Raw genomic sequence first — 23296 nt, 5'->3', positions numbered from 1 at the left:
GAGGGAGGAGGAGAGGGGCTCAAATTGTGCCCCTATGCATGGGAAAGCATGGGCAGAGGCTAGGGAGGAGGATCTGGGGTCTGTATGTGAGTGACAGTGGGTGAGTGAAGGAACTAGTGACAAGGCCCAACAAGTGTCTTCCCCATAGCACTTTAATGCACACATCAACCCACAGTCCTTGCCTTCTGCCTGGGCAAAAGAGGAGAGCCCCAGCTGGAGGCTCCCCTGGCTTCCTTGGCCCATTGTGCCTAGGAGGGCTGAGCCCATGCACATTCCCATCAGTAGGTGAGGGGTGTGAGGATGAAGAGGCGGTCTTCTTCTTTGCGGATCCAGCGCATCAGCTTATGGATGGCACTGACAGCCGATGCCTTGGTCCCCAGGGGGCTGTAGCACATGTAGAGCTCAAAGGCACCTGTCACCTGGAGGAGGGAGCATAGAGTGGTCATCCAGGTTAGACACCCCTTGTGGCCCCTGCCCAGAACCCCAGCTTAACCCAGGGCTGCCTTACCCAGGCCAGGAGGTTCTCGTTGGGGCCGGTATAGTAGATGGTCTTGAGTGGGCGGGAGGCATTGTGGGCACGGCTGTGCAAGTACTGGTAGAGGCCCAGCAGCCGCTCCTGTTCCTCTTCACTGGTGTACGGAGCCTCAATCTCAGGGCTGGAGATGGGGAAGTGGGTTCACAAAGAATAACTTCCACGGCCTTCTCTGGAGACCTAGAAAGACCTATTTCTAGCCAGGGAGACTCTGCCATGTGTCCTATCCTCTAAATGCTCCCCCAGGACAGGGCATTATCTCCCCACCACAAATGACTCCCCAGGACAGGACTGGGCCGACTGAGACTGGAGACCTGTTCTCCCCCCACCCCCAAGTTCACAGCATCTTTAGTGACCCTCCCTTGGAGAGACCAATCTGAGTTTAGGTGTCCAGGACAGAGTAACAGGTCTGAAGTAGGAGAAAGGTGAGCTGGGAACCTTTTGGACCAAAAAGGGTAAAGGGAGGACAGAAGCTGCCACATCTGGCCCCAGCCCCTCTGTTGGAGGAGGAAGCAGTGGAGGAGTTCTGCATCCTGGGCTGGACCAAAATGACTCTTAGGCAGAGTTGCTCAGGGCAGGTGATCCAGGAGACCTCTGTTCTAGATTTCTTCTCCCAGTGTATGGGTATTTTGAGGCCTTCTGGGTAATGAAGTACTTAGAGAGGTGTATGCCTATGGGGAGTAGGGTGACAGGGAGTCTGGGTCCCTGGTGTCAGAGTAAAACAGACCCAGCAAGTCAGTCCATTCCCAGAGGGGTCCTCAGCTTCAGGACTGCATCAGGGCTCAGGCCAAGCCAGCACCCCTTCCCACGCCTATCTCCCTCAAGCAATATCCCCAAGGCCCTCCCTTACCTGGTGAAGAGTCCTGAGCTCTTCGACTTATAGAGGAAGTGGCGCAGGTCGGGGATGCCCACTTGGGCAACACTGTAGTAGGGTGTGCGCAGTGCCTCCCGCAGCGCTAGGTGGGCTCCGCGCTTCCGCAGGCGCTCCTGAAAGCGGCGACGGCAGTCAGAGACTGCAAAGAAGTCCTCGCGGTCGGTGGAGACCAGCAGCAGGCAGAGATCGGTGTCAGACTCCAAGTAAGAGATGTGTGCGTGGAAGAAGCCGGCTGCGTTGAATTTGGGCAGGCACACAGGTGTCCAGGCCTCGCCCTCACGGAAGGACGAGGAGGAACTTATGAGGTTGAAGAGCAGGTGTAGGTCGATGGGGTGCAGGAATTGGTCCTTGCGGCGCACGAGCGCCACGAGCTGGTTGCGCGCCAGCAGGATGGAAAAGACGAGGCTGCGCGCACGCGCCTGCTGCAGGCTGGCACTCACGGCGTCGCGCACGGCTGCTGCCAGGGGCAGGCAGCGCGCAGCCCCCATCAGGAAGCTCGGGTCTCGCGCCATGAGCTGCAGCAGGTTGTCGGTGATGCGCTCTGAACCCGAGAGCAGGCGCCGCAGGTCGTAGTTCTGCTTCTGCTGGAAGATGTGATTCAGCTGCGCGCCTGTAAGAAGGCTCAGGATCTGGTAGTAGATGTACAGCAGCTCCTGTGCCAGTTCCTGCGCCGACTGCCGCGTGCGGGCCACCGCCACCAGCACCAGTGGGCTCCGGCGCACGAAGACTACCTTGTAGCCATCTGAGGGCGGGGTTGGGGGAGTAGGGGGGGAGTGGTGTCAGCTTCAGCCCTTCTTTGGGAAGCCCTCTGGGATGGGCCGTCCCCTCGGAGCCCGCCTTCCTGAGCAGCTTGTCGCCTTTCACATCCTTTCCACCCTCCCTCAGAGCTCTGTACACTGCAGGGGCTTCAGGATGATGAGAAAAACAGCAGCCCATGGCCCCCTTTTCCTGAGGGCTCTGGGCCTGTCCCTGCCACCTGCTTCACAGACTGGTACCAGCTGAAATGTGGGAAGCACTTTAGAAAAACACACATTCTTGTGCTAAATGGCAACAGCTGGGTGGGGCTCAGGACCAGGGATTTTTTTGGTTACCTCCCCAGGCTTCTCACCCTTACCAAGGGCAAAGCCCATGTCAGAGCCACCTTTGGCCCTCACAACAGCTCTATGAGGCAGTCAGTGTTGTTATCCCATGTTCAGATGAGGACCTGAGGCTGGGTGAAGTGGAGGGACTGCCCTCGGTGACACAGTACATCCCAGCCCCCAAGTCCCTGGGAATCCAAAACCTGTGAATTAACCCTGGCCAGAGGAGCCCTCCCAGTCCCCCTCTCCAGGTGGCTTACCTGCATGGATGGAACGGATGGCGTTCTTGTCAGCCTCCAGGAAGGACACCAGGGCCACCATGACACCCATGGTGCTGGAAAGTGCCTCCTCTGACCCATAGCGGGAGTACACAGGCTTCCCAGCCTCGCTCAGCACAAAGACGTGCTTCTGGTGCAGTCGCCATGCCTCGGCAGCATCCTCCTCATCCCCCTCGCCCGTGCCCTCCCTGGGGGGCTCTGTGGCTGGTCGCCCGGCTGCCCCTGGGGGCTCTAGCCAGTCCTCAGAGCTTCCTGGCAGCATCTCCTCCTGCAGGTCTCGGGCCACACCTGTCAGCTGGGTGCTCAGCTCACTGAAGTCCTGGCTGATCTGGCGCATGTCTGCAGGCAGCGGTGGGGGACCCCCAGCACCCTCTTTGGGGCTCTCCCCAGAAGCTGCCCCATCCTCTGATTCAGTCAGGTCCTCGTAGGAACGGGCATGGACGAACATGGCACCCTCCTGCCCGGCACCTGCCGGCCAAAAGCACTGGTGCTTAGAGCAGTAGCCACTGGCAGACCATCTCACCAGCAAGGTGCCTAATTGGCACTCTAGCTTGACTGCCTTTCCCAATGAAGCAAGCCACTGTTCCCTCCTTCTGTCTGCTACAAATCATGACTCTCTGCAACTTACAGCCCACCGGTCTCCTCCCATCACAACGGGAATAAGACCCAAACCCCTCATGGGTGCAGGGGCGGCTGGTATCTGCCTGCCTCTCTCACTCTCACCTCACAAGCCTTGCCCATCCCAGTCACACTGGCCTTCATCCATCTGCTCTTTGGACACTCTCAACATGCCCCACCTACCTCAGGGCCTCTGCACCTGCTGCTCCTTCCGCCTGGAAGGCACTCCCACCCCCTTGCATGGCTTGCTCCTTGTCACACTTCAGCTCTCAGCAAAGATGTTAGTTGGCTCCTCACCTGACCTCCAACCCCAGGCACTCTACCATGTCTCTCTCTTTGATTTCTCTTGTGGCAGTTGTCAGTTATTGTCCTCCTCAACTACAATGGGGTTGACCCTCAAGGTCAAGAACCTGGGTGTTCACTGCTGTGTGCCCAGCACCTAGCCCTGTGCCTGGAATACCTCGTGTGCTCAGTGAATCTCTCTCCCTGGAAGAAGGCTTCCCTGACCCTGCTTAGGAACCCACAGCTCCTAACCCACTCCATTGTAATGGCCCTCCTAGCCTGTGGCTCCCCCAAGGCAGGGACCATGTCAGTCTTTACTGGTTTTTTTTCTTTTGACAAAATAGTTCAACAGATATATTTTGAGTCTCTTTTATGAGTTCGGCACCGTACCAGGCATTGGGGATACAACCGCTCTGTGCTCAAAGAGCTCACAATCTTGTGGATGAGAGAGATGGGCAATATATACATAAACAAATAAAATTACAAAATAACTAGTGTTCTGTACAGACCATGGTCAGACCAGGCCCAACTCACGAGGAGGGGATATTTAAGCTGACAGCTGAGGGAGGGAGGGACAAGGAGCCAGGGAAGTACACTGTAGACACAGGGAATAGGAGGAAAGCCCACACTAGCAGCCAATAGCATGGGGCAAGTGATATAGAATGAGAGGAAGCCCGGATGCAGACTGAGCCCGGTTCCCTGCAGTATCCTCAGCACCTGACAAATATCCAATGAGTGACCAAACACATGCATGAATGAGTGGGAGCAAAAGAGTAGTTGAGAACTGCAATTGCCCTGGAGGTTGCTCTAGCTGTCAGCTGGCTGGGGCTGCACACTCTGCCCATACCTGGCTCCATTCCCTGGGCCAGTCCTGGTGTGGGGCTCTCAGCTCTCTCCACACTCTGCCCATCAGAAGGAGCCAATGTGCCATCAGGGCATTCGTTGCTTCTCTTTCTCTGCATGTCAGCAGCCATCACTTGGGCTCTCCTGTGGGGCAAACAAAGGCATTGTTGAAGGTAAGGGGGAAGGTGCTGTTGGCAGGGGTCATTGGTATAATTAACAGTGATAAGTACAGGAAAGTGTCCCTCACCAGGATCCAGCTAACTCAAACCTCTGGGGAATGAGTTCTGAGTATTCCCGTCTATAGAATGAAGTATGTTGTTCTTTTTATGATTATAAAAGTAAGAATTCATTATATCTATTCATTGTAGAAAACTTAAAAAATACAAAAAAGTATAAAGAAAGAAGTTACCATTTTCCCATCCTTCAGGATCTTTCACTGTTCACATTTAGTGTATTTCCTTCTAGTCTTTTTTAAAAAGTGTATATAAAATGTAAATAATTTTTTTTTTACAAACTGGTAACAGTAGTTAACACTTATTTAGTACCAAGGTAGCATGCTAAGAAGTTTATGTGGATTAAGTTATCTAATCCTGGTCCCTCCTCCCTGAGGCAGGTACTCCTATCAGGCTAGCTTTATAGATGAGGGAACTGAGGCTGAGACAGTTTAAGTACCTTGCCCAATGTCACTACAGGAAGGAAGTGCTGGAGCTGGGAACCGAGACACTTCTCTCTCTTGATATCTTTCACTACACTTCTTACCAAGAACATTTCTCCATTCAAAACTGAGTTGACCAGGGGTTCTTTTTAGATATTTAGGCACTTGCAAAGAAAGAATTGAGTCAGAGCAAACATGCTGGTCTTCAGTCTACAGCCTTGCTTTTTTCTAAGTACACTTTTGTACCTTTTGAATTTGGCACCAGGGTTTGCCTTACCAATTAAAAACAACTATAGACATGACAATTCTCAGTGCCCATTTGATAGCCAGGACAAACTCAGCCTGATCTCCCAGTCCTTCTGCAGCCTCAGAGCCAGGTGGAGGTGGCCATGAATGGATGCTAGGCATAAAAAAGTTGGATGGGGCCTGCCCAATGGCCGAGTGGTTAAGTTCACACGCTCTGCTTTGGCGGCCCAGGGTTTTGCCAGTTTGAATCCTGGGCTTGGACATGGCACCACTCCTCAAGCCATGCTAAGGCAGCGTCCCACATGCCACAACTAGAAGGACCCACAACTAAAATATACAACTATGTACCGGGGAACTTTGGGGGAGAAAAAGGAAAAATAAAATCTTAAAAAAAAAAAAAGTTGGATGGCTCACTGGGGGTCAAGCCTCTAGGGTCCCCGAATGGCAGGCTGAAGGGTCTTCATTTGGTAGGCAACATATAGTCCACAGGAGAAGGATTCCATGTGAGGCACTGACCCTTTAGGGAAGAGAAATCTGGCTGGATGGGCTAGAAGGGCAGAAGAGACTAGTCAAGGACTCATGAGGTGGCTACTGCAGGCAGGCCAGGGGCCTGGGAGGGACTGATGTTAGTGTGAGCAAAGCAGATCCTGCCCTTGCCCTCTGGGAGCAGAGCCCATAAGGAACAGCCGAGGCCTTGTCCCTTACTAGCTTGCAACCTTAGGCAACGACTCCACTCTGAGTCTGGCATGAAGAAGGTACTTAAAAAAGCAGATGGAAAGAGTTCTCTCAAACAGACAGCATCACCATCACTAGCATTTGTGTGGCCCCAGCTTGTCTGTGTCCAAGAACACTCTTTAGGACTCTCCTACCAGGCAGCTCATACATATGTACCAAAGAATTTATTTTAAAGGTCTTCTTTGGGGCCAGCCCCATGGATGAGTGGTTAAATTTGCATGCTCCACTTTGGCAGCCCAGGGTTTTGCCGGTTTGGATCCTGGGCGTGGACATGGCACCGCTCATCAGGCCATGCTGAGGCGGCATCCCACACGCCACAACTAGAAGGACCCACAACTAAAAATACACAACTATGTACCAGGGGGCTTTGGGGAGAAAAAGGAAAAATAAAATCTTAAAGAAAAAAAAGCTCTTCTTTTTGTCATCTTTGTTTTAAGCTATGAAATCCTTTCTTCAAGTTAATTTTTTGCAGAAGTTCAATGTGCAAAACAGACAGACAGGGAGGCAGGGCCAGAAACTGGCCTGGTGGCCACTCCTGCATTGAGCCTGGAGCACCACAGAGCAAGTGGGGTAGGGGGGGAGCACCACTGACCAACAGAATCACGCCACACAGAGTAGGACCAAAGGAAGATTATTTGGGAGGACATCTACCTTTGGGATTTTCTAGGCCACCAATCCCATCCATCAAGACACTCAAGAGTGATGGTTCCCCATGAGAGTCAGAGCCCAGAAGACCAAGGCATGGGCCATCTTGTCTGACAATGGGCCAGGAACTAAGAGGCTGCGTGCCCTCAACAGGAACCTGGGGAGGTGTCCAGAAAGGTCTCCTCTGAAACTGAGACTGAGACCAAGAGGAGCAATCCAAAACAGGCCAAAACAGCCACTGCAATGCCACAGAGCCCAGAGCGGTGATTGCTAAGGAAACTAGGGCATGCCTAGGTCTTGAGCAGGAAGACAGAGGCCACTTGAGAACCTTGTAGATCATTATTTCACAAGCTAACTTAAAAGCCATAGTGGGTCTGCATTGCTATGTAAAGAGAGTGATCTCAGAGAGATGAGTCTGTCCATGTTCAGGTAGAGGGCAAATTGCTACTGACAGTCCCAGAGTTGTGGCCAGGGCTTCTGGACCTGGCTCCCTGGGTGGCGACCTGGATCCCTGGATGGCGACCTGGATTGGTATGTGTTTTTTTCTGAAGAGAGCATCCAGAACCATTGTTTTAAATGGGAATGCCCGACATTTCTATGTCTACTCACTTTCCCACTCCCCTAGTCAATAACTTCACACCTTCTGTCTCCTCAAATTCCTATCATCTCCTTCTCCAGTGCTCACTCTCAGTACTATCAGTGATAACCTTGCTTTCCATTTCACTGAGGAAACAGAAGTCAGCAAGAGAGAACTTCCAAGATTCCCACCACCACCTCACCTCACCTCACCTACCAGACTCTGCCATTCTTCTTCTTACTAAAGATGAGCTGTCTCCACTCCACTGAGATCTAACTCCTCCACCACAGCCCCTCTTGCCTACTCAAGCATATGGCTTCAACAGTTGTCTTTCTCTCTCCAAGATCATGAGTTTCCCCTTCTCAATTACCCATCACCAATATGCTGATGTTTCTTCCATTTTCAAAACACTTTCCCTTGGGTGTGTTCACTCTGTGATAATTTGTTGAGCTATACTTATCATTTGTGAACTTTGCTTTATTTCAATTAAAAAGTTAAAACAAATCTCCCCATAACTCTATAATTCCCCTCTAGTTACCACCCCATTTTTCTGCTACCCTTTGTAAAACAAACAAACCTCAAAATAATAAATAATACTTGGAGTTTGATTAGTCAGGTAGGTTAGGCTATGCTACGTAACAAATGAATACCAAAACGGTAGAGGCTTTACACATAAAGCCTTATTATTTGCTCACACAAAATCTACTGGTAGCAATTCACAGCAGCTCTCTTCTAAGCAGTGATTCAGGAATCTAGGCTACTAGCATCTTATAGCTCTGCCATTTGGAACACATGCCTTCCATATCACCTGGCAGTGGAAGACAGAGCTGGAGGGTCATGTACCAGCTCTTAAATACTTCAAACCCCAGATTGGATCGAACTAGTCATGTGGCCAGAGGGGCTGGGAAATGTGGGGAGCTCATGGATATCTGGTAATCAAGAAGTGTCTCTTAGGCGGCTGGCCCCATGACCGAGTGGTTAAGTTCGCGCACTCTGCTTTGGCGACCCAGGGTTTCGCCAGTTCGAATCCTGGGTGAGGACATGGCACCGCTCATTAAGCCATGCTGAGGCAGCATCCCACATGCCACAACTAGAAGGACCCACAACTAAAAAGTACACAACTATGTACCGGGGGGCTTTGGGAGAAAAAGGAAGAAATAAAATCTTTAGAAGGACCCACAACTAAAAACATACAACTATGTGCCAGGGGGCTTTGGGGAGAAAAACAAAAAATAAAATCTTTGAAAAAAAAGAAAAAAAGTGCCTCTGGGGCTGACCCAGTGGTGTAGTGGTTAAGTTCGCACGCTTTGCTTTGGCAGCCTGGGGTTTACCAGTTTGGATCCTGGGTGTGGACCTGCACATCGCTCATCAAGCCATGCTGTGGCAGGTGTCCCACATATAAAATAGAGGAAGATGGGCACAGTTGTTAGCTCAGGGCCAATCTTCCTCAGCAAAAAGAAGAGGATTGGTGGTGGATGTTAGCTCAGGGCTAATCTTCCAAAAAAAAAAAAAAAGTGTCTCTGCCACAGCTTCTCTACTTCTTCTCTTATTCTCTCTTGAACCCATTCCAACCAGACTTTTGCCTCCATTACTCCAGCAATACTGCTCCCATCAAGGTCACCAGTGACCTTCAGGATCATCTCACTTTACTCAGCAGCAGGAATGGACACATTTGATTATTTCCTTTCTCTCCAAACACTTTCTCCTCTTGGCTTCTGGTACACTACTCTCCTTTCTTGGTTCTCCTTCTACCTTGCGGACCACTCCTTCTAAGTCCTCTTATAGTTGAGGGACCCAGAGTTCAGTCCTTGGATCTCTTCTCCGTTTTCATTCAATCACTTAGTGATCTCATTCAGTCTCATGATTTTAAATTCTATCGACACATTGATGATTTCAATTTTTATTTCCAGCATCAATCTCTCTTCTGACTTCTAGAGGCACACACATTTAGCTGTCTACTTGATATTTGCCCTTGGATGTCTTACAGTGTCTCAAAGTTATATGTCAAAAACTGAGTTCCTGATCATCCCCTTAAAAAGTTTTTCCTCCAAAAGCTAGCCCTGATGGCCTAGTGGTTAAAGTTCAGTGCACTCTGCTTTGGCAGCCCAGGGTTTGGTTCCTGGGTGCAGAATCATACCACTCATCTGTCAGTAGCCATGCTGTGGCCGCAGCTCACACAGAACTAGAAGGACTTACAACTAGAATATACAACTATGTGCTGGGGCTTTGAGGAGGAAAAAAAAAAAAACGAGGAAGATTGGCAACAGATATTAGCTCAGGGAAAATCTTTCCCAGAAAAAAAAAAAAAAAAGTAGCATCAAAGAACTGGAGTGGTGCTAGCAGTCCTATAAACAAGATTAAAAAAAGAAAAAAAAAGTTGTTCCTCCCAGAGTATTCTCAATCTCAGTAAAAGACAATTTCATCCTTTCAGTTATTCAGTGAAAAATCTTAGAGTCATCTCTTATGCCTCTCTGCCCCACACCTCACAAACCAAACCATCAGCAAATCCTGTCAGCTGTACTTCAGAATACAGGCACACCCAGCAAAATGTCTCTTTAGTTAACATTTTCGCCATAGGATGCTTCTTGTTTTTTAATACCCAACTATGGTAGCCAGCTTTCAGGATGGTCCCCAGTGATCCTCAACTGCTGGTATTCAGACCTTTGTGTATTCCCCTCCTACGCTGAGCAGGTTGATCTATGTAACCAATAGGATAATGTGAAAATGACAATGTGTGACTTCTGAGGCTGGGTCACAAAAGATACTGTGGCTTCTGGGGCCTTCCCAGTGGCGCAGCAGTTAAGTTCACACGTTCTGCTTCTCAGCGGCCCAGGGTTCACTGGTTTGGATCCCGGGTGCGGACATGGCACCGCTTGGCATGCCATGCTGTGGTAGGCGTCCCACAGATAAAGTAGAGGAAGATGGGCATGGATGTTAGCTCAGGACCAGTCTTCCTCAGCAAAAAGAGGAGGATTGGCAGTAGTTAGCTCAGGGCTAATCTTCCTCAAAGAAAAAAGAAAAGAAAAGAAAAAGATATCGTGGCTTCTGTCTTGCTCTTTTGGATCACTCTCTCTAGGTGGAGCCATCAGCCATGCAAGAGGACACTCAAGCAGCCCTACAGAGGGAATCTTATGGTAAGAAACTGAGACCTGCAAACAGTCTGTACCAACGTGCCAGTCATGTGAGTGAGCAATTGGAAGCAAATCATCTGGCTCTGGTCAAGCCTTCAGATAACTGCAACCTCATGAGAGACCCTGAGTCTGAACCATCCAGCTAAAGTGCTCCCAAATTCCTAACCCATAGGAACTGTATGAGGTAATAAATATTCATTATTGTTTTAAGCTGCTAAGTTTTGGGATAATTTGTTACACAGCAATAGATAACTAATACAACAAACTTGTGTTGATTCAGCTTATGTTTATACAGAAAAAATATATATTTACATCATCAAAATGTGATCTATATTCTTAAAAAAGTAATGTGCCTTTAAAGTCTCAAATTACACTCCAAATAGAACTCATAGGAGATCACTGAGTGCCAAGAAAAAGAGCTTACTTGCATCATGGCTGTTGCAGGTACTGAAAGAGGCCATGATACTGCATTAAAGCAACAAACATTGTTTGGCGATCAAGAGGGAATGTTTTGAGCATTTTATATCCTAACACTATAATTTATTGAGCATATATTAGTTATATATTTTCCCTAGGTTTTAGTACCATTTTAGAAAATTGGGGATTTAGGGTTGATGAGGGAAGCATTATACTTTTTTCCCATTTAAAATAATGGGAAACAGACACTAAGTTAGTGATCCAGATAGAATGTCCAACTTTCATGGAACAGATTACTGATGTTAAGTGGGAAATGCCCATATCCAGAATCTGACCACTTCTCATCACTTCCACCACTACCACATTGGTCCAAGCCACCATTATCTCTCTAGGAGATTGTTGCAACAGTCTTCTAACCATTCCCCTCACTTCTGCCCTTGCCTCATTCAGTCTATACTTCTCACAGGACTCAAAGTGATCCTCTCGAAACACATGTCAGGTCTTATAATTCCTCCGCTCACAACTCTGTAATGGTTCCATCTCACTCAGTGAGAAAGCCAATTTCTTCACAGTGGTGTACAAGGCTCCACTCTGTCTACCCCTGCCCCCATTACTTCTTTGACCTTATCTCCTCCCCTTTTCCTCCCCTCACTTTGCTTCAGCTCAACCACACTGACTTCACTGGCTTTCCTTAAGTATAATGTAAATGTAAATGACGAGCACTCTTTCACTTCAGAACTTGGCCCTTGCTGAACTTTCTGCCTGGACCACATCTCCCTGCTTTTCCCCCTGCCCCCTACCTCACCTATTCCACTGCTTAGTCTAGATATCTAGATGACTCACTCTCTCACCTCCTTCAGATTGCTGCTCAAGTGTTACTTTATCAGAGAGGCCTTCCTGCAATACCCCTGATTCTGACAATTTTCTATATTGTAGGTCACCCTGTAACCTGTCACAAATTTCAGAATGTCAGCTCCACATGCAAGAGGAGTTTAATTAATGTTTGCTAGATAAACAACTTTGGAAGAGAGAAGGTGAAAGATCCTCAGAGAACACCCAGCTATGATGTGGCTTCTGGAGACTCCTGTCTGTGGCAAAGATTTGTCCTTGGTAGCACATAGTCAAATGTTCAGGAACAATGGCTCTGGAATCAGAGGGACCTGAATTAACCTGGAATGGTTTTATAAGCCTCCGTTTTCTCATCTATAAAATGGGGATAATGAATAGTACTGATTCATTGGGTTGTGGGAGGGTTAAATAAGATAATCCATGTAATTTGGTTACCCTAGCACAGAGTAGGCACTGTATACTCAGTTGCTGCCATTAGCACATCATGATCATTCTTATTTAGCATTCAGAACATGGGTAGTTGCACTTACACACAGATCCAGTGGTCTCTGCCATGTAAATCAGTCCTTTGAGAGTTTGCTCACTCTGAGCCAGGCCATTAGTGAAGTGGCCTGGGAAAAGGTGCTTCTGACCTTGTGAAACCAGGTGGGCTCTGGCCTGAAGTGACCCACCTGTGATGTTGGGCCTAAGAGCTGTCTATTGGCCTAGGACTAACTGGCTATTCATCAGCCATGGAGTTGTAAGAACAGACTGCTGGTTCTCTGCTGCTCCTGGAAGTGTCTCCCAAGTTGAAGTCCTTGGTCTGCCACACGACCCTGCTCTGTGGCCTTGCACCTCTGGCTCAAAGACCCAAACAAGGTCTATAGCAGCTTGCCTAATGTCCTCAGGGCCCACTACCCACTGATCCCTTGTAAGTTTCAGGTGACCGAGCCCAGCATGGCTGAGTGATAGCCAGCATGGTACCCACGTGGAGTAGGGCAGGGTCAGCTTGCAGGGGCTAGTGGACACCTCCTTCACAACTGTTCCCCTGCTACCTGAGACCATGAAGCATCTCAGAATCTCCAAGGCCAATCTGGGGATCTAGACAGAAGTCCTGAGGAACCAGTGCTCTGGACATTTACTCTGGAAACTAGGCAGGAAGGGCGAGTGACTCACAACAAAAACCACTCCAACCTCCACTGGAACTATAACCTTTGTAGCTGAAGCTCCTAGGAGGCTGGGCCTGAAGCAGTTAAGTAAGAGAGGTCTCTTGGAACCAGTCCCAGATGCTCCCTTGGGGCCCCTTCTCAGGCAGCCTCTCTAGAAGTCCCCAGGGCTTGTTACTTTCCCTAGAAGTGCTCTGTAGTGCCTATAAGCATTGTCACCAAACAAGATGGCTCAATCAGCCGTTCTAGTGTGCCTCCCTCCCTCAAGTATCTGCCCTGGAAGGGGGAGGGCCTTGCAAGCGCCTCTCCTTACTGGCTCCCTACCACTCTTGCTCCCTCTTCTTGCTTAGTGCTCCATCCTGCCTCAACCCTTTGGGGAGTGGTCTATCTGTGAAGGTGATGCCAGGATGCATGGCCGTGTGGCAGACAGGGCCCAGGTGAGGCTGTACTGTAGCTGCTTCAGCAGGATGTCTACTCCATGCTGAGAGTATGGCTTGGTACTTGTCACTGCTGGTGGCCACTCCCCTCTCTGACAAAGGCTGCTCACCTTCCCCAGCAAACTCTAGCCCAAAAAGGGTGGCTCACTGGGTACAAGGGGCAGCTCTGTTATCTAAGCCAGGGCACCCTTGAGAGTAAAGTCCCAAGCCCGAAGGCACTTTCAGGAGCTGCCCCGCTCACCTGACAGTCACCTCTGCCGATCTTTGAGCGGACTTTGCTGACCCAATGTGTGTGCGTTGGGGGGCGGGTCCAACCTGGCCACTGCCCCCCACAGTACTTCGCCCTCCCAGCCAAAGGATGGATTCCAGGCCTCGCCTTTCGTATTCCCCAGGTGGGGGCCAACCGGCTAAGGCACCCAGAGAAACCCAGTCCTCCTACCACAAATGGCAGCGTAGCCTGCAGAGGCCCCTAGTCTTCAAGCCCCTCCCTTCAAGGATGACAGCTCTCCAGTCTCTCGGCGCCCCCAGGCCACGTGGGTTGGCAGTCGGACTCACCTGTTTCTTGGGGGAGGGGCCCAAGACGCTCAGAGATAGCCGGTCACTGCCCTCTGCCGGACCCCCAGGAGGACACGGATGTCCGGCAGGGCCCGTACTGAGAGCGCAGGTTTGCGGGGCCACAGTACCCTGCGAACGCAGACATGGCCACAGCGTGGGCCACTGCCTTCTCCCACCGTCCCTCGCCCGGCAGCCGGCCCAGGAAGACAGCCCTCGCCGGCCTCTAGCGGCAGAGGCCCAGCTCCAGCCGCTCGGCCCGGCTCGACCCGCCCCCGGGGTGCATTATGGGAAATGTAGTCCGCCCTCACGGTCGCCTGCGGCTCCACGGCGTGGTTTTAGCCGCCAGATTCGGGCAGAGCCTGGGGCGGGGCCTGACCCGGGTTGGGGATTGCCTCCCCTGGTGCCGCCTTCTCCAGCCTCCCGGCCAGGCCCAGGCGCCTCTTCCGAGCTCAAAGCCCCGGCTGGACCGCAGGCTCAGAGTCTCCGGTCCCTCTGCCGCCGGAGCCAATTAGAGGTTTATTTCAAGTGAGAGAAAGAGACGTTGGCGTTGTTTTCTCCACTGATTGTGGAAGCACAGTGTAAGTTTGGGGGCTGGATAAGTGTCATTAGTGGACCCAGCCACTCCGGCTGTAAAGGATGTAGGCACACTGATTGTTGCTAAAAAACATCCTTTTAGCCAGGTTTTAATATATCAGTATGAGGCTCTAGAACAGTAGTTCTCAACTCTGCACATAGCATGATCTGGGGAACTTAAAAAAACACTAATGCCTGGACACCACTCCTAGAGATTTTGACTTAATTACACTGAGATGAGACTCTGGCATCAATATCTTTTCAAAAGATTCACAGGTGATTTGCCAGGGCAAGGAACCACTCACTTCTCTGGACATTCGTAATTTCCTAGGTGCAAAGCAATAAAAACAGCAGGAAAACATAAAGCTTTCCCAATTATATTTTTGGAGAACAGTTTAAAGAAGTAAAATTTGGGGCCGCTCTGTGGTCTAGTGGTTAAGTTTGGTGCGCTCTGCTTTGGTGGCCCAGGTTCGGTTCCCGGGCGTGGACCTACACCACTGGTCAGTGGCCATGCTGTGGCAGTGACTCATATACAAAATAGAGAAGGATTGGCACAGATGTCAGCTTAGGGCGAAACTTTCTCAGCAAAAAAGAAAAAATAAAGAAGTAAAATTAGGGATTAACGACAATATTGCTCATGTTTTCTCTGAAGCAATTAAATCACTCTATAGCCTCCTGGTTAATTCCCCCAACAGTTCTGGAATGAAGGAAAAAGCCTAAAACTACTCCTTTGATTCTCCCTGCTGCTCCAAGCACCCCAATGTAGTGTTCTGTTCCCATCTCTGCTCTACACCGGAATTAGGGGAGAGTTCTGCCCCTGGGCTTTTCTCCTGGTCTCAGAAGGCTGCCACTTGGAACCTACTTCCACAACACTGGCCTGTGACTAACATGGTTACAAAGCTGTGGCCGTTTACTAGAAGTGGCTTTGCACAGGGCTATTAGATCCTTGCACATAATTTAAGGGAAGCTTTCTCCTCCCTTTTAGGTGAGAACACATGAAAAATGCCCAATTCCTAAAACTGTCTATCCCCCTGGAAAACAGGTCACTCAGTATTTTCTCTCCTCACTAGCTCAGGAGTATAGGCTTCCTCCCTTAGGGTAAATATCATTTATACAGTTTTGCTCTCATTAATCCTACCATATTACATTGTAAGAATTTAAGCCAAGAAGATATCATATTCTCTGGTTGGTACAGAAATATCCTGGCTATATTCCATTAACCAGAAGTTGTACCTCATAGAATTGATCTCCAGGGCCAGCCCCATGTCCCAGTGGTTAAGCTTGCGTGCTCTGCTTTGGCAACCCAGGGTTTCGCCAGTTCAAATCCTGGTCTCGGACATGGCACTGCTCATCAAGCCATGCTGAGACGGCATCCCACATGCCACAGCTAGAAGGACCCACAACTAAAAATATGCAACTATGTACCGGGGGCTTTGGGAGAAAAATGAAAAATAAAATCTTTAAAAAAAAAAAAAGAATTGATCTCCACAGAAGACAAATTTAAAGTTTTCTAACATATCTAACTAGTCTCCTCCACAATCTCCATGTTGACCTCAGGGTTTCTTCAAGAGTCTCACTTGCTTTCAAGCACATCAACTCCACCAGATAGCACCATTGTCATTTGGAAGTACTGCGTCTACTCAGCCAAGCAAGTAGCCATATATCCCATGTGCTTCTGGCTAAGACTTGTGCCTAGGACACTCTCAGAGGGCAAGTCACTGTGGCTACTTACTAAAACATTTGAAAGTTGTTATTTAAAACTCTGTTTTAATCTATCTATTGATTTATATTTGAATATTGAGACAATTCCTTCCTATAGGTCACTTTTTGCTGATAGAATTACCAAGAAATAAATCTTGATCTTTTGGAATAATAATAAATGTCAAGCCCATGATGGGTCTGCTGCCCTGTACAATGCTGTTTCAAACCTTGGGTTTTCCATAAACAACATGCTACCCTGACACCTTTTGTCTCCCTCCAGGGTGAGGGCTCTTCAAAACTTTAGTTTTCTGTTTTGTCTAGGCCCATGATTTTCATGGACACAGTGTTTCATCTTCACAACAGCAGTAGTGAGGACTAGGTGGGGCTGGAGCAAAGATAACAATATGACCTCTTGTTCTTCCCCAGATTTCTTTTCTTTCCTAGCTTTAGTGGACATTTCAGAACCTGAGGTGCTATGAAGAGGCTGTAGCTAAACTGAAAGGCCTGACTGTACACAGAGCCTGGGATCTTTTCCCAGCCCTGTTGCTATCTTGCTTGCGTGACTCGGGGCAAATCCTTTAAGACTCTTTCAGCATCTCCAGCAGTTTCCCCTCATATAAATATAAGATATTTAATGTGAAGTATTCTGTGCTAATAATAAGAATAGTCCATCCTTCCCTGGAAATTTTGAAGAGGTTTTTCCTTCCTGCCTTTATTACTTTGTAACTCCTGGTAAGGCAGCTGGTTAGCTGCTTTTCCTGCTCTCCTGGAAAATTTCATCTATGGTCTTCTATCATCCGTATCTCTCTTGGTTCGGGTCGCTCATTTTTTTTCAAAGATTTTATTTTTCCTTTTTCTTCCCAAAGCCCCCTGGTACATAGTTGTATCTTTTTAGTAGTGGGTCCTTCTAGTTGTGGCATGTGGGATGCTGCCTCAGCATGGCTTGACAAGCAGCGCCATGTCTGTGCCCAGGATCCAAACCAGCGAAACTCTGGGCTGCCAAAGCAGAGTGCACGAACTTAGAACTTAACGACTCGGTCACGGGGCCGGCCCCACCTGTCTCTCATTGTAACATTTGATCAGATCCCTACTTTCAATGCTGAAGAGCCATGGCTTCAGTGAGACTGAGGGAACAAGGAACAACAGGCAGGACAAGGTCTTTCTCTTTGCTGGGTCCTCCTCTGTGAGGATTTAGGGGCTGAAAGTGAGCCCACCTCCCTGACTGGACCCTGTACTCCACATTCTAGGCGAGGGTGCTGCTCTGGGTCAGCTCTTCTAAATAGTTCATGCTTCCTGGTCTTAGGCAGTGAAAACAATCTTTCAAGTACTATGGCCTCACATAAGTAAAAAAAAAAATTCCAGGGGCTGGCCCCGAGGCCGATGGGTTGGGTTCGTGTGCTCTGTTTTGGTGGCCTGGGGTTTCGCCGGTTCGGATCCTGGGCGTGGACATGGCACTGCTCATCGGGCTACGTTGAGGCGGTGTCCCACATGCCACAACTAGAAGGACCCACAACTAAAAATATACAACTATGTACTGGGGGGATTTGGGGAGAAAAAGCAAAAAAAAAAAAAAAAAAATTCCAGATGCTTCCTCTGAAAACCCTCAATAATCATCTTAAGGAAAGGGGGAAGGTAGTCAGGAGCAGCATGAGCCTTGGAGTGGGACTGACCTGGGTTGGAATTCCCTACCCTTTGCTTTCCAACTATGGCAAGTTAATCTTTCTGGGCTTTGGTTTCCTTAAGTATAAAAAGGGGATGTCATATGGTTATAGTGAAGATTAAATGAGATAATGAAGTGCCAGCACAATGCCAGGCATATAGTGTAATAAAGAGTAGCAACTATTATTACCCAAGGAGATTCGGCATAAGGCAAGAATAATTAGTTCCTTTTATGGTTTACCTCTTTGATAAGGAAGAGACTCACCAATAATGGCCCAGTTTGGGAAGCAAAGTCAAAGTACCCACAGTTCTGTGTAGCTGTTCCTCCTCTTCCCAGGAACCTCTTAGTGTTCATGTGCCCCAGGGCTCAGGGTTGGAACTCTACTCTCCTGTCTATACTCGCTTCCTCATTCCCTTGGTCACCTCATCCAAGACCATGGCTTTAGATACCAGCACCAGCAATATGATGACACCTCCCAGATTTGCATCTTTAGCCCCTGACTTTACTCGGAACTCCAGACTGATGTATCTAACTGCCAACTCCACATCTCACTTGTCTACTAGACATAGGAAACTCAACCTACCCAAAACTGATCTCCTGTTCTTCCTACCAAACCTGCTCTTCTCACATTCTTCCCTCTCTTCCCTCATCCCAGTCCATGTCTCCTGTTTCCATTAATAGCCACACAGGTAAAGTACCACCCTTCTGTGGTTGTGTTATTGCAAGTCTCCTACTGACTGCCTTGCTTCTGCCCTTCCCACCTTCAGCCTATTCTCTACACAGCAGCCAGAGGGATCCTATTAATATGGAAGTCAAGTTATGATATTATTCTATTTAGAGACCTCCAAAAGTTTTCCATCTCTCCTTACAGAAACCAAACTCATTTCAGCAGAGACTGTACATCTTGTTTAGTTTGTTGTCTGTCTCCAATAACTGCCCCACCCCCATCTCCATTAGTATGCAAATTTTATCCAGTTTAATTCATTCCTGCAACCTCAGCATCTGATACAGTGCCTGGCACAGAGTAGGTGCTTTATAAAGTTCTTGAATGAATGATGATTTTCAAGCAAGATGCCTGAAAAGTGGGAAGGTAACTTTAAAGACTACTTAACCCAACAACTTCTGATCTCTATAGACAAGGCTTGCTTTATTTTAGAATGCTTTATATGCTTTTCTTGCAGCAGACTTCTTTTATCCCATGATGTTGAATTTAGGTTATAAAATCAGGTTACTTTCCCTAAGGGTTGCACTAACAGGGACACCAGGTGGCCGGAACCAGTGAGCATTTTAACCAGTGTAGACAATCCATCTGGAAGCTTGGAGCTGGCCATTTGAAGAACGTTAGCTGAAAGGAGATTCTGGAAGTGAGCTGCAAACTGATAGCTGTGCTGTCCCATTTTCCACTAGGTTGCTGATTTGCAGAGACCTTCCAGTTCCTCTGTGGCCTCGCACAAGTTAATCTTGGCCAGATTTATTGCCCGAGAGTCTTGTGGAAGCTGGGTGGATTTTCCTTCGATAGGGCTACTGAACCTTTAACATAGCTGATATCCGCCTGGTATTCTCGAGGTGGGGATGCCTCACCTGGAAACTCATCAGAAAGAAAAGGAGATGAGCCTCTGTGACTGCTTCTGTAATTCAAGTGCTTCTCTCGTATCTATCTTCGGGTCTTGGGCAAAAGGACTAAGATCTTTGGCTGGGAGGGTCGGGAGCCAGGCGCTTGTGTAGGTCAGCAGTCCCTTCCCAGGAAAGCTTAGGCCGGAGCAGGCTCCCTTCCATTTCTTTGACACTAACGGATAATAAGGCGGCCTCGAGCTAGGGAGGCCAGGGCCGTGTCCGCGCTCCTGGTGGGGAGCAAACATCGAGAAGGCCAAGCAACCAAAAGACTGCAGGTTTTCCTCAACTCCAAAGGGAGCGCAGGACTATCAGCGGCCACTAGCCAGCTGCCAAACCACAAGCCCCAGCAAGCCGGTGGACCTCGGCGGAGAAGCGCGCCCTGTCATAGGACGCCGGCGAGTAGCTGATCCTTTCGCCCCGCCCACGCAGGCAAAAATAACTCCCCAACCCCCACCCCACCACGCGCGGGGCACGGCGGGAGCGGAGTCGGTGCGACTCCTTGCTGTACTCCATCTCCCGGCGGGCTGAGCGCTGAAGGCGGCGGCGCCGCGCCTTTGTGGAGGCAGCGGCCGGCGCGGAGGAAGTTCCGGTCTCCGCGGCGCTGGGTCGGTGGCGGCGGCTGAATATTAGGAGGAGCGGGCCGTGGAGGCCGCGTTGCCTAGGTAAGGGCCCGGGGCGGTAGAGAGGTCGTGCCGGAGCCTGCGGGGAAGGAGGCTGCTCGTCAGGCCGCTCTGGAAATCGCAGGCCCACGCGGCCTGGAAGCTGCGGCTTCGGTGTCGCGGGGCGGCCGCGGCCTCGCTCGGGAAGAAGAGAGCAAAGTGGCGGTGTGGTTAGGGAGGCGCCGCCCACCGGAGGAACGCCCCGGAACGGTCGCGGGCCCGGGGCGGGGCTCGGCGCGGCGGTAGAATTACCGGTCCAGTCTCGGGGCGGCCGGCTTGCGGGGTCGAGGGCTGGCGTGTGGTTGCGGTTCGGTACTCCCGGTCTGCGGAGCCGCAGGCGGGCCCTTTTCTTCTCCTTTTTTCCTGCTGTTGCAGGAATCTGATAGAGTTCTGAGGCATTGCTTGAGAGGGAGCCCTTCTTGTGTCTAGCACAGAGCTTCGCCGTCAGGCCTGGACGGATACAAGTGGGCTCGGTCGGACCACAGGGCGCGGGAGCTCGGAGCCCGGCACGCGGGGCGGTAGAACCTGGAGGCGGGGGAGTGGTCTGGTGGGTTCTTTGCCCGTTGGGCAAATGTGGGAGGAGAGGGATGTTTCCTTGTATTTACTCTTTAGATTCCTTTTGGCATTGTAAATCTGTTTTTCTCTTAACTTCAGAATTGATGTTGTGCTTCTAGGTTCAACTCGCAGTGCATTTTTTTAGCGAAAAGAACGGGCCTTGTTTTGAAGGGTACGTAAACCGTAAGGGTAATTGTATTTTTTACATATTCCAGGTTTGCTTGTGAAGGTCAGAGTTGCTGGAGCTAAGTGAAGGAGTTCAGTAGACTGATGCGTCTGGTCACCTGGTTCATTTTCTGAACTCTGGATTGTGCCCTAGGTTTGTTAGTTTTCAATTTCCTGTTGAGTAATGCCACCAGTGTGAGTGGTTTAATAATGTCAACATCAGCAAACTTGAGAGGACTGTAAGGAAGAGGTATCAGGAACTGATGAGTGGTAGGACAGGCAATGTCTAAAGTAACTAATGGTATGTTACCATTTTGGTGAAGCACAACAAAAGTTAGACTTGAACCTTGTCTTATTATTAACTAGCATCTAACTAGGTACTTAACCTAGGTTAGGTACTAGGTCTCTCTTTCTGGACGTCTGTAGCACCCTTCTTTATAGAATTCTGTTACCAGACGGGTTTATTTTTGTTGCCTTTAGGATCCCAACTGCTTGTAGCCTTTCAGAGGAGAATTGTCAAGGAGGAGGTTACTAAAGGAACTCACTGGACTTATTAAAAATACTTGGGCAAGGTTATACTCTTCTGCCAATGTTTAAATGTATAAACTGGTGTTAATCTGATTCAGAGTTGTATTAAGATTAAAACTATTGGAAAGTTCTGAAACTTTAAAGATCATAAATCTTTGATGGACTCTTCTAGCTGTGTATAAAGTGCTTAGAATCAATTTTTCTGCTAGACTCCAACAGTATGTTGTTAGTCTCATTCAGTTAGTTAACGGGGCAGCTATTGAGTGCCTTTTATACTCCTCCCATCACAGTGTGGGACTCAGTATAGCAGATTGGGTAACTATAAGGAGCTCTAGAATCTGATGGGGTTTGAAACCCTGACTCCTCCACTGACTCAGTGACTTCGGACAGATTACCTAATTTCAGTTTCCTCGTATGTGAAATGAGGTTAAGAAATCTAACCACTTCATAGGTTTTTGTGAGATTTATGTAATACATATAATGCCCTTAGAACAGTGCCTGGTGTGCAGAAAGTGTTCACTAAACGTTAGCCACTACTGTTACCTTTCTTTAAAACAGCTTTGTTGAGATATAATTCATACACCATACAATTCACACATTTAACATGTATAATGGTTTTTTGTATATTACTAATATTTTTACAAAGATGTGGTAAATATAATTTGTTACATATATTGTAACAAAATTTGCCATTTAAACCTTTTTTATTTTTTTATTTTTTTTTAAAGATTGGCACCTGAGCTAACAACTGTTGCCAATCTGCGTTTTTTTTTTCTTTCTGCTGCTTCTCCCCAAATTCCCCCAGTACATAGTTGTATATTTTAGTTGTGGGTCCTTCTAGCTGTGGCATGTGGGACGCCGCCTCAGTGTGGCCTGATGAGTGGTGCCGTGTCCACGCCTAGGATCCAAACCAGCGGAACCCTGGGCCGCAGCAGCAGAGGATGCAAACTTAACCACTCGGCCACGGGGCCTGCCCATAAACCATTTTTAAGTGTAAAATTCAGTGCATTAATTACATACACAATGTAGTGCAACCATCACTACTATCTGTTTCCAAAGCTTTTTCAACACCCCAAACAGGAACTTTAACCATTAAGCAAATAACTCCCATTGCTCCCTCCCTCCATCCTCTGCTAACCTCTTATCTATATTCTGTCTGTATGAATTTGCCTGTCCTAGGTACCCCATTTATGTGGAATCATACAATATTTGTCCTTTTGTGTCTGATTTATTTCACTTAATGTTTTCAAAGTTCATTCATGTCATAACATGTATTCAAACTTCATTCCTTTTTTAAAAATAAAAAAAGTGTTTTAGTTGAGATATAATTGACATTTTCATTCCTTTTTAAGACTGAATAATATTCTATGGGTGTGTATAGACCACATTTTGTTTATCTCTTCATTTGTTGGTAGACTATTGAGTTGTTTCCATCTTTTGGCTGTTGTGAATAATGCTGCTATGAACATTGGTATACAAATATGTCTTCATGACTCTCCTTTCAGTATCTTTAGGTATATACCCAGAAGTGGGTCTTATGATAATTCTGTATTTCTGTTTTTCCACAGCAGTTGCATCATTTTATATTCCACCAGTAGTGCACAAGGGTTCCAACTTCTCCACATCCTTGCCAGTACTTGTTTCCTTGTTTTCTGACGATAGCCACCATAATGGATATGAAGTAGTATCTCTCTTTTTTTCCTTTCTTTTTCTGCTGAGGAAGATTTGCCCTGAGCTAACATCTGTTGCCAGTCTTCCTCTTTTTGTTTGAGGAAGATTTGCCCTGAGCTAACATCCATGCCAGTGTTCCTCTGTTTTGTATGTGGGTCACTGCCACAGCATGGCCACCCATGAGTAGTGTATGTCCGCACCTGGGAACCGAACCTGGGCCACAGAAGCAGAGTGCACCTACCTTAACCACTAGGCCACAGCGCCAGCCCCCT

At 48.5% G+C, this 23296-nt stretch overlaps 2 protein-coding genes across 11 annotated transcripts in view; one reads left to right on the top strand and one right to left on the bottom strand.

The window, feature by feature from the left end:
- Positions 1-134: 134 nt before the first annotated feature.
- Positions 135-14355, bottom strand: MON1A (MON1 homolog A, secretory trafficking associated). Of its 2 annotated transcripts, none has more exons than XM_044754245.2 (6): positions 13899-14355; positions 4511-4650; positions 2746-3231; positions 1383-2148; positions 509-712; positions 135-419 (listed from the first exon to the last, which is right to left on the bottom strand). In XM_044754245.2, exons 2-6 carry the CDS (start codon positions 4635-4637, stop codon positions 416-418), a joined length of 1587 nt encoding a protein of 528 aa, XP_044610180.1. In that variant the 5' UTR covers positions 4638-4650; positions 13899-14355; the 3' UTR covers positions 135-415. The 2 variants fall into 2 exon arrangements, with proteins under 2 accessions (XP_044610180.1, XP_014695953.1); XM_014840467.3 differs by having other exon boundaries at positions 509-656.
- Positions 14356-19906: 5551 nt separating this feature from the next.
- Positions 19907-23296, top strand: part of RBM6 (RNA binding motif protein 6) — a 110693-nt gene continuing 107303 nt past the window's right edge. For 2 of the 9 annotated variants that reach the window (XM_044755356.2, XM_070493776.1), the window contains exons 1-2: positions 20332-20652; positions 20876-20979. The gene's annotated coding sequence lies outside the window, so the exon portion shown is untranslated. Of the gene's footprint in view, positions 20109-20331; positions 20653-20779; positions 20833-20875; positions 20980-23296 lie in introns of those variants that run through there. The other 7 variants (XM_044755355.2, XM_070493777.1, XM_014840468.3 and 4 more) reach the window with 7 other exon arrangements.

Source organism: Equus asinus, chromosome 21 (genome assembly GCF_041296235.1).
Source record: "Equus asinus isolate D_3611 breed Donkey chromosome 21, EquAss-T2T_v2, whole genome shotgun sequence".
NCBI classification, from domain to species: Eukaryota; Metazoa; Chordata; class Mammalia; order Perissodactyla; family Equidae; genus Equus; species Equus asinus.
This window is presented reverse-complemented; position numbering and strand designations above follow the sequence as displayed.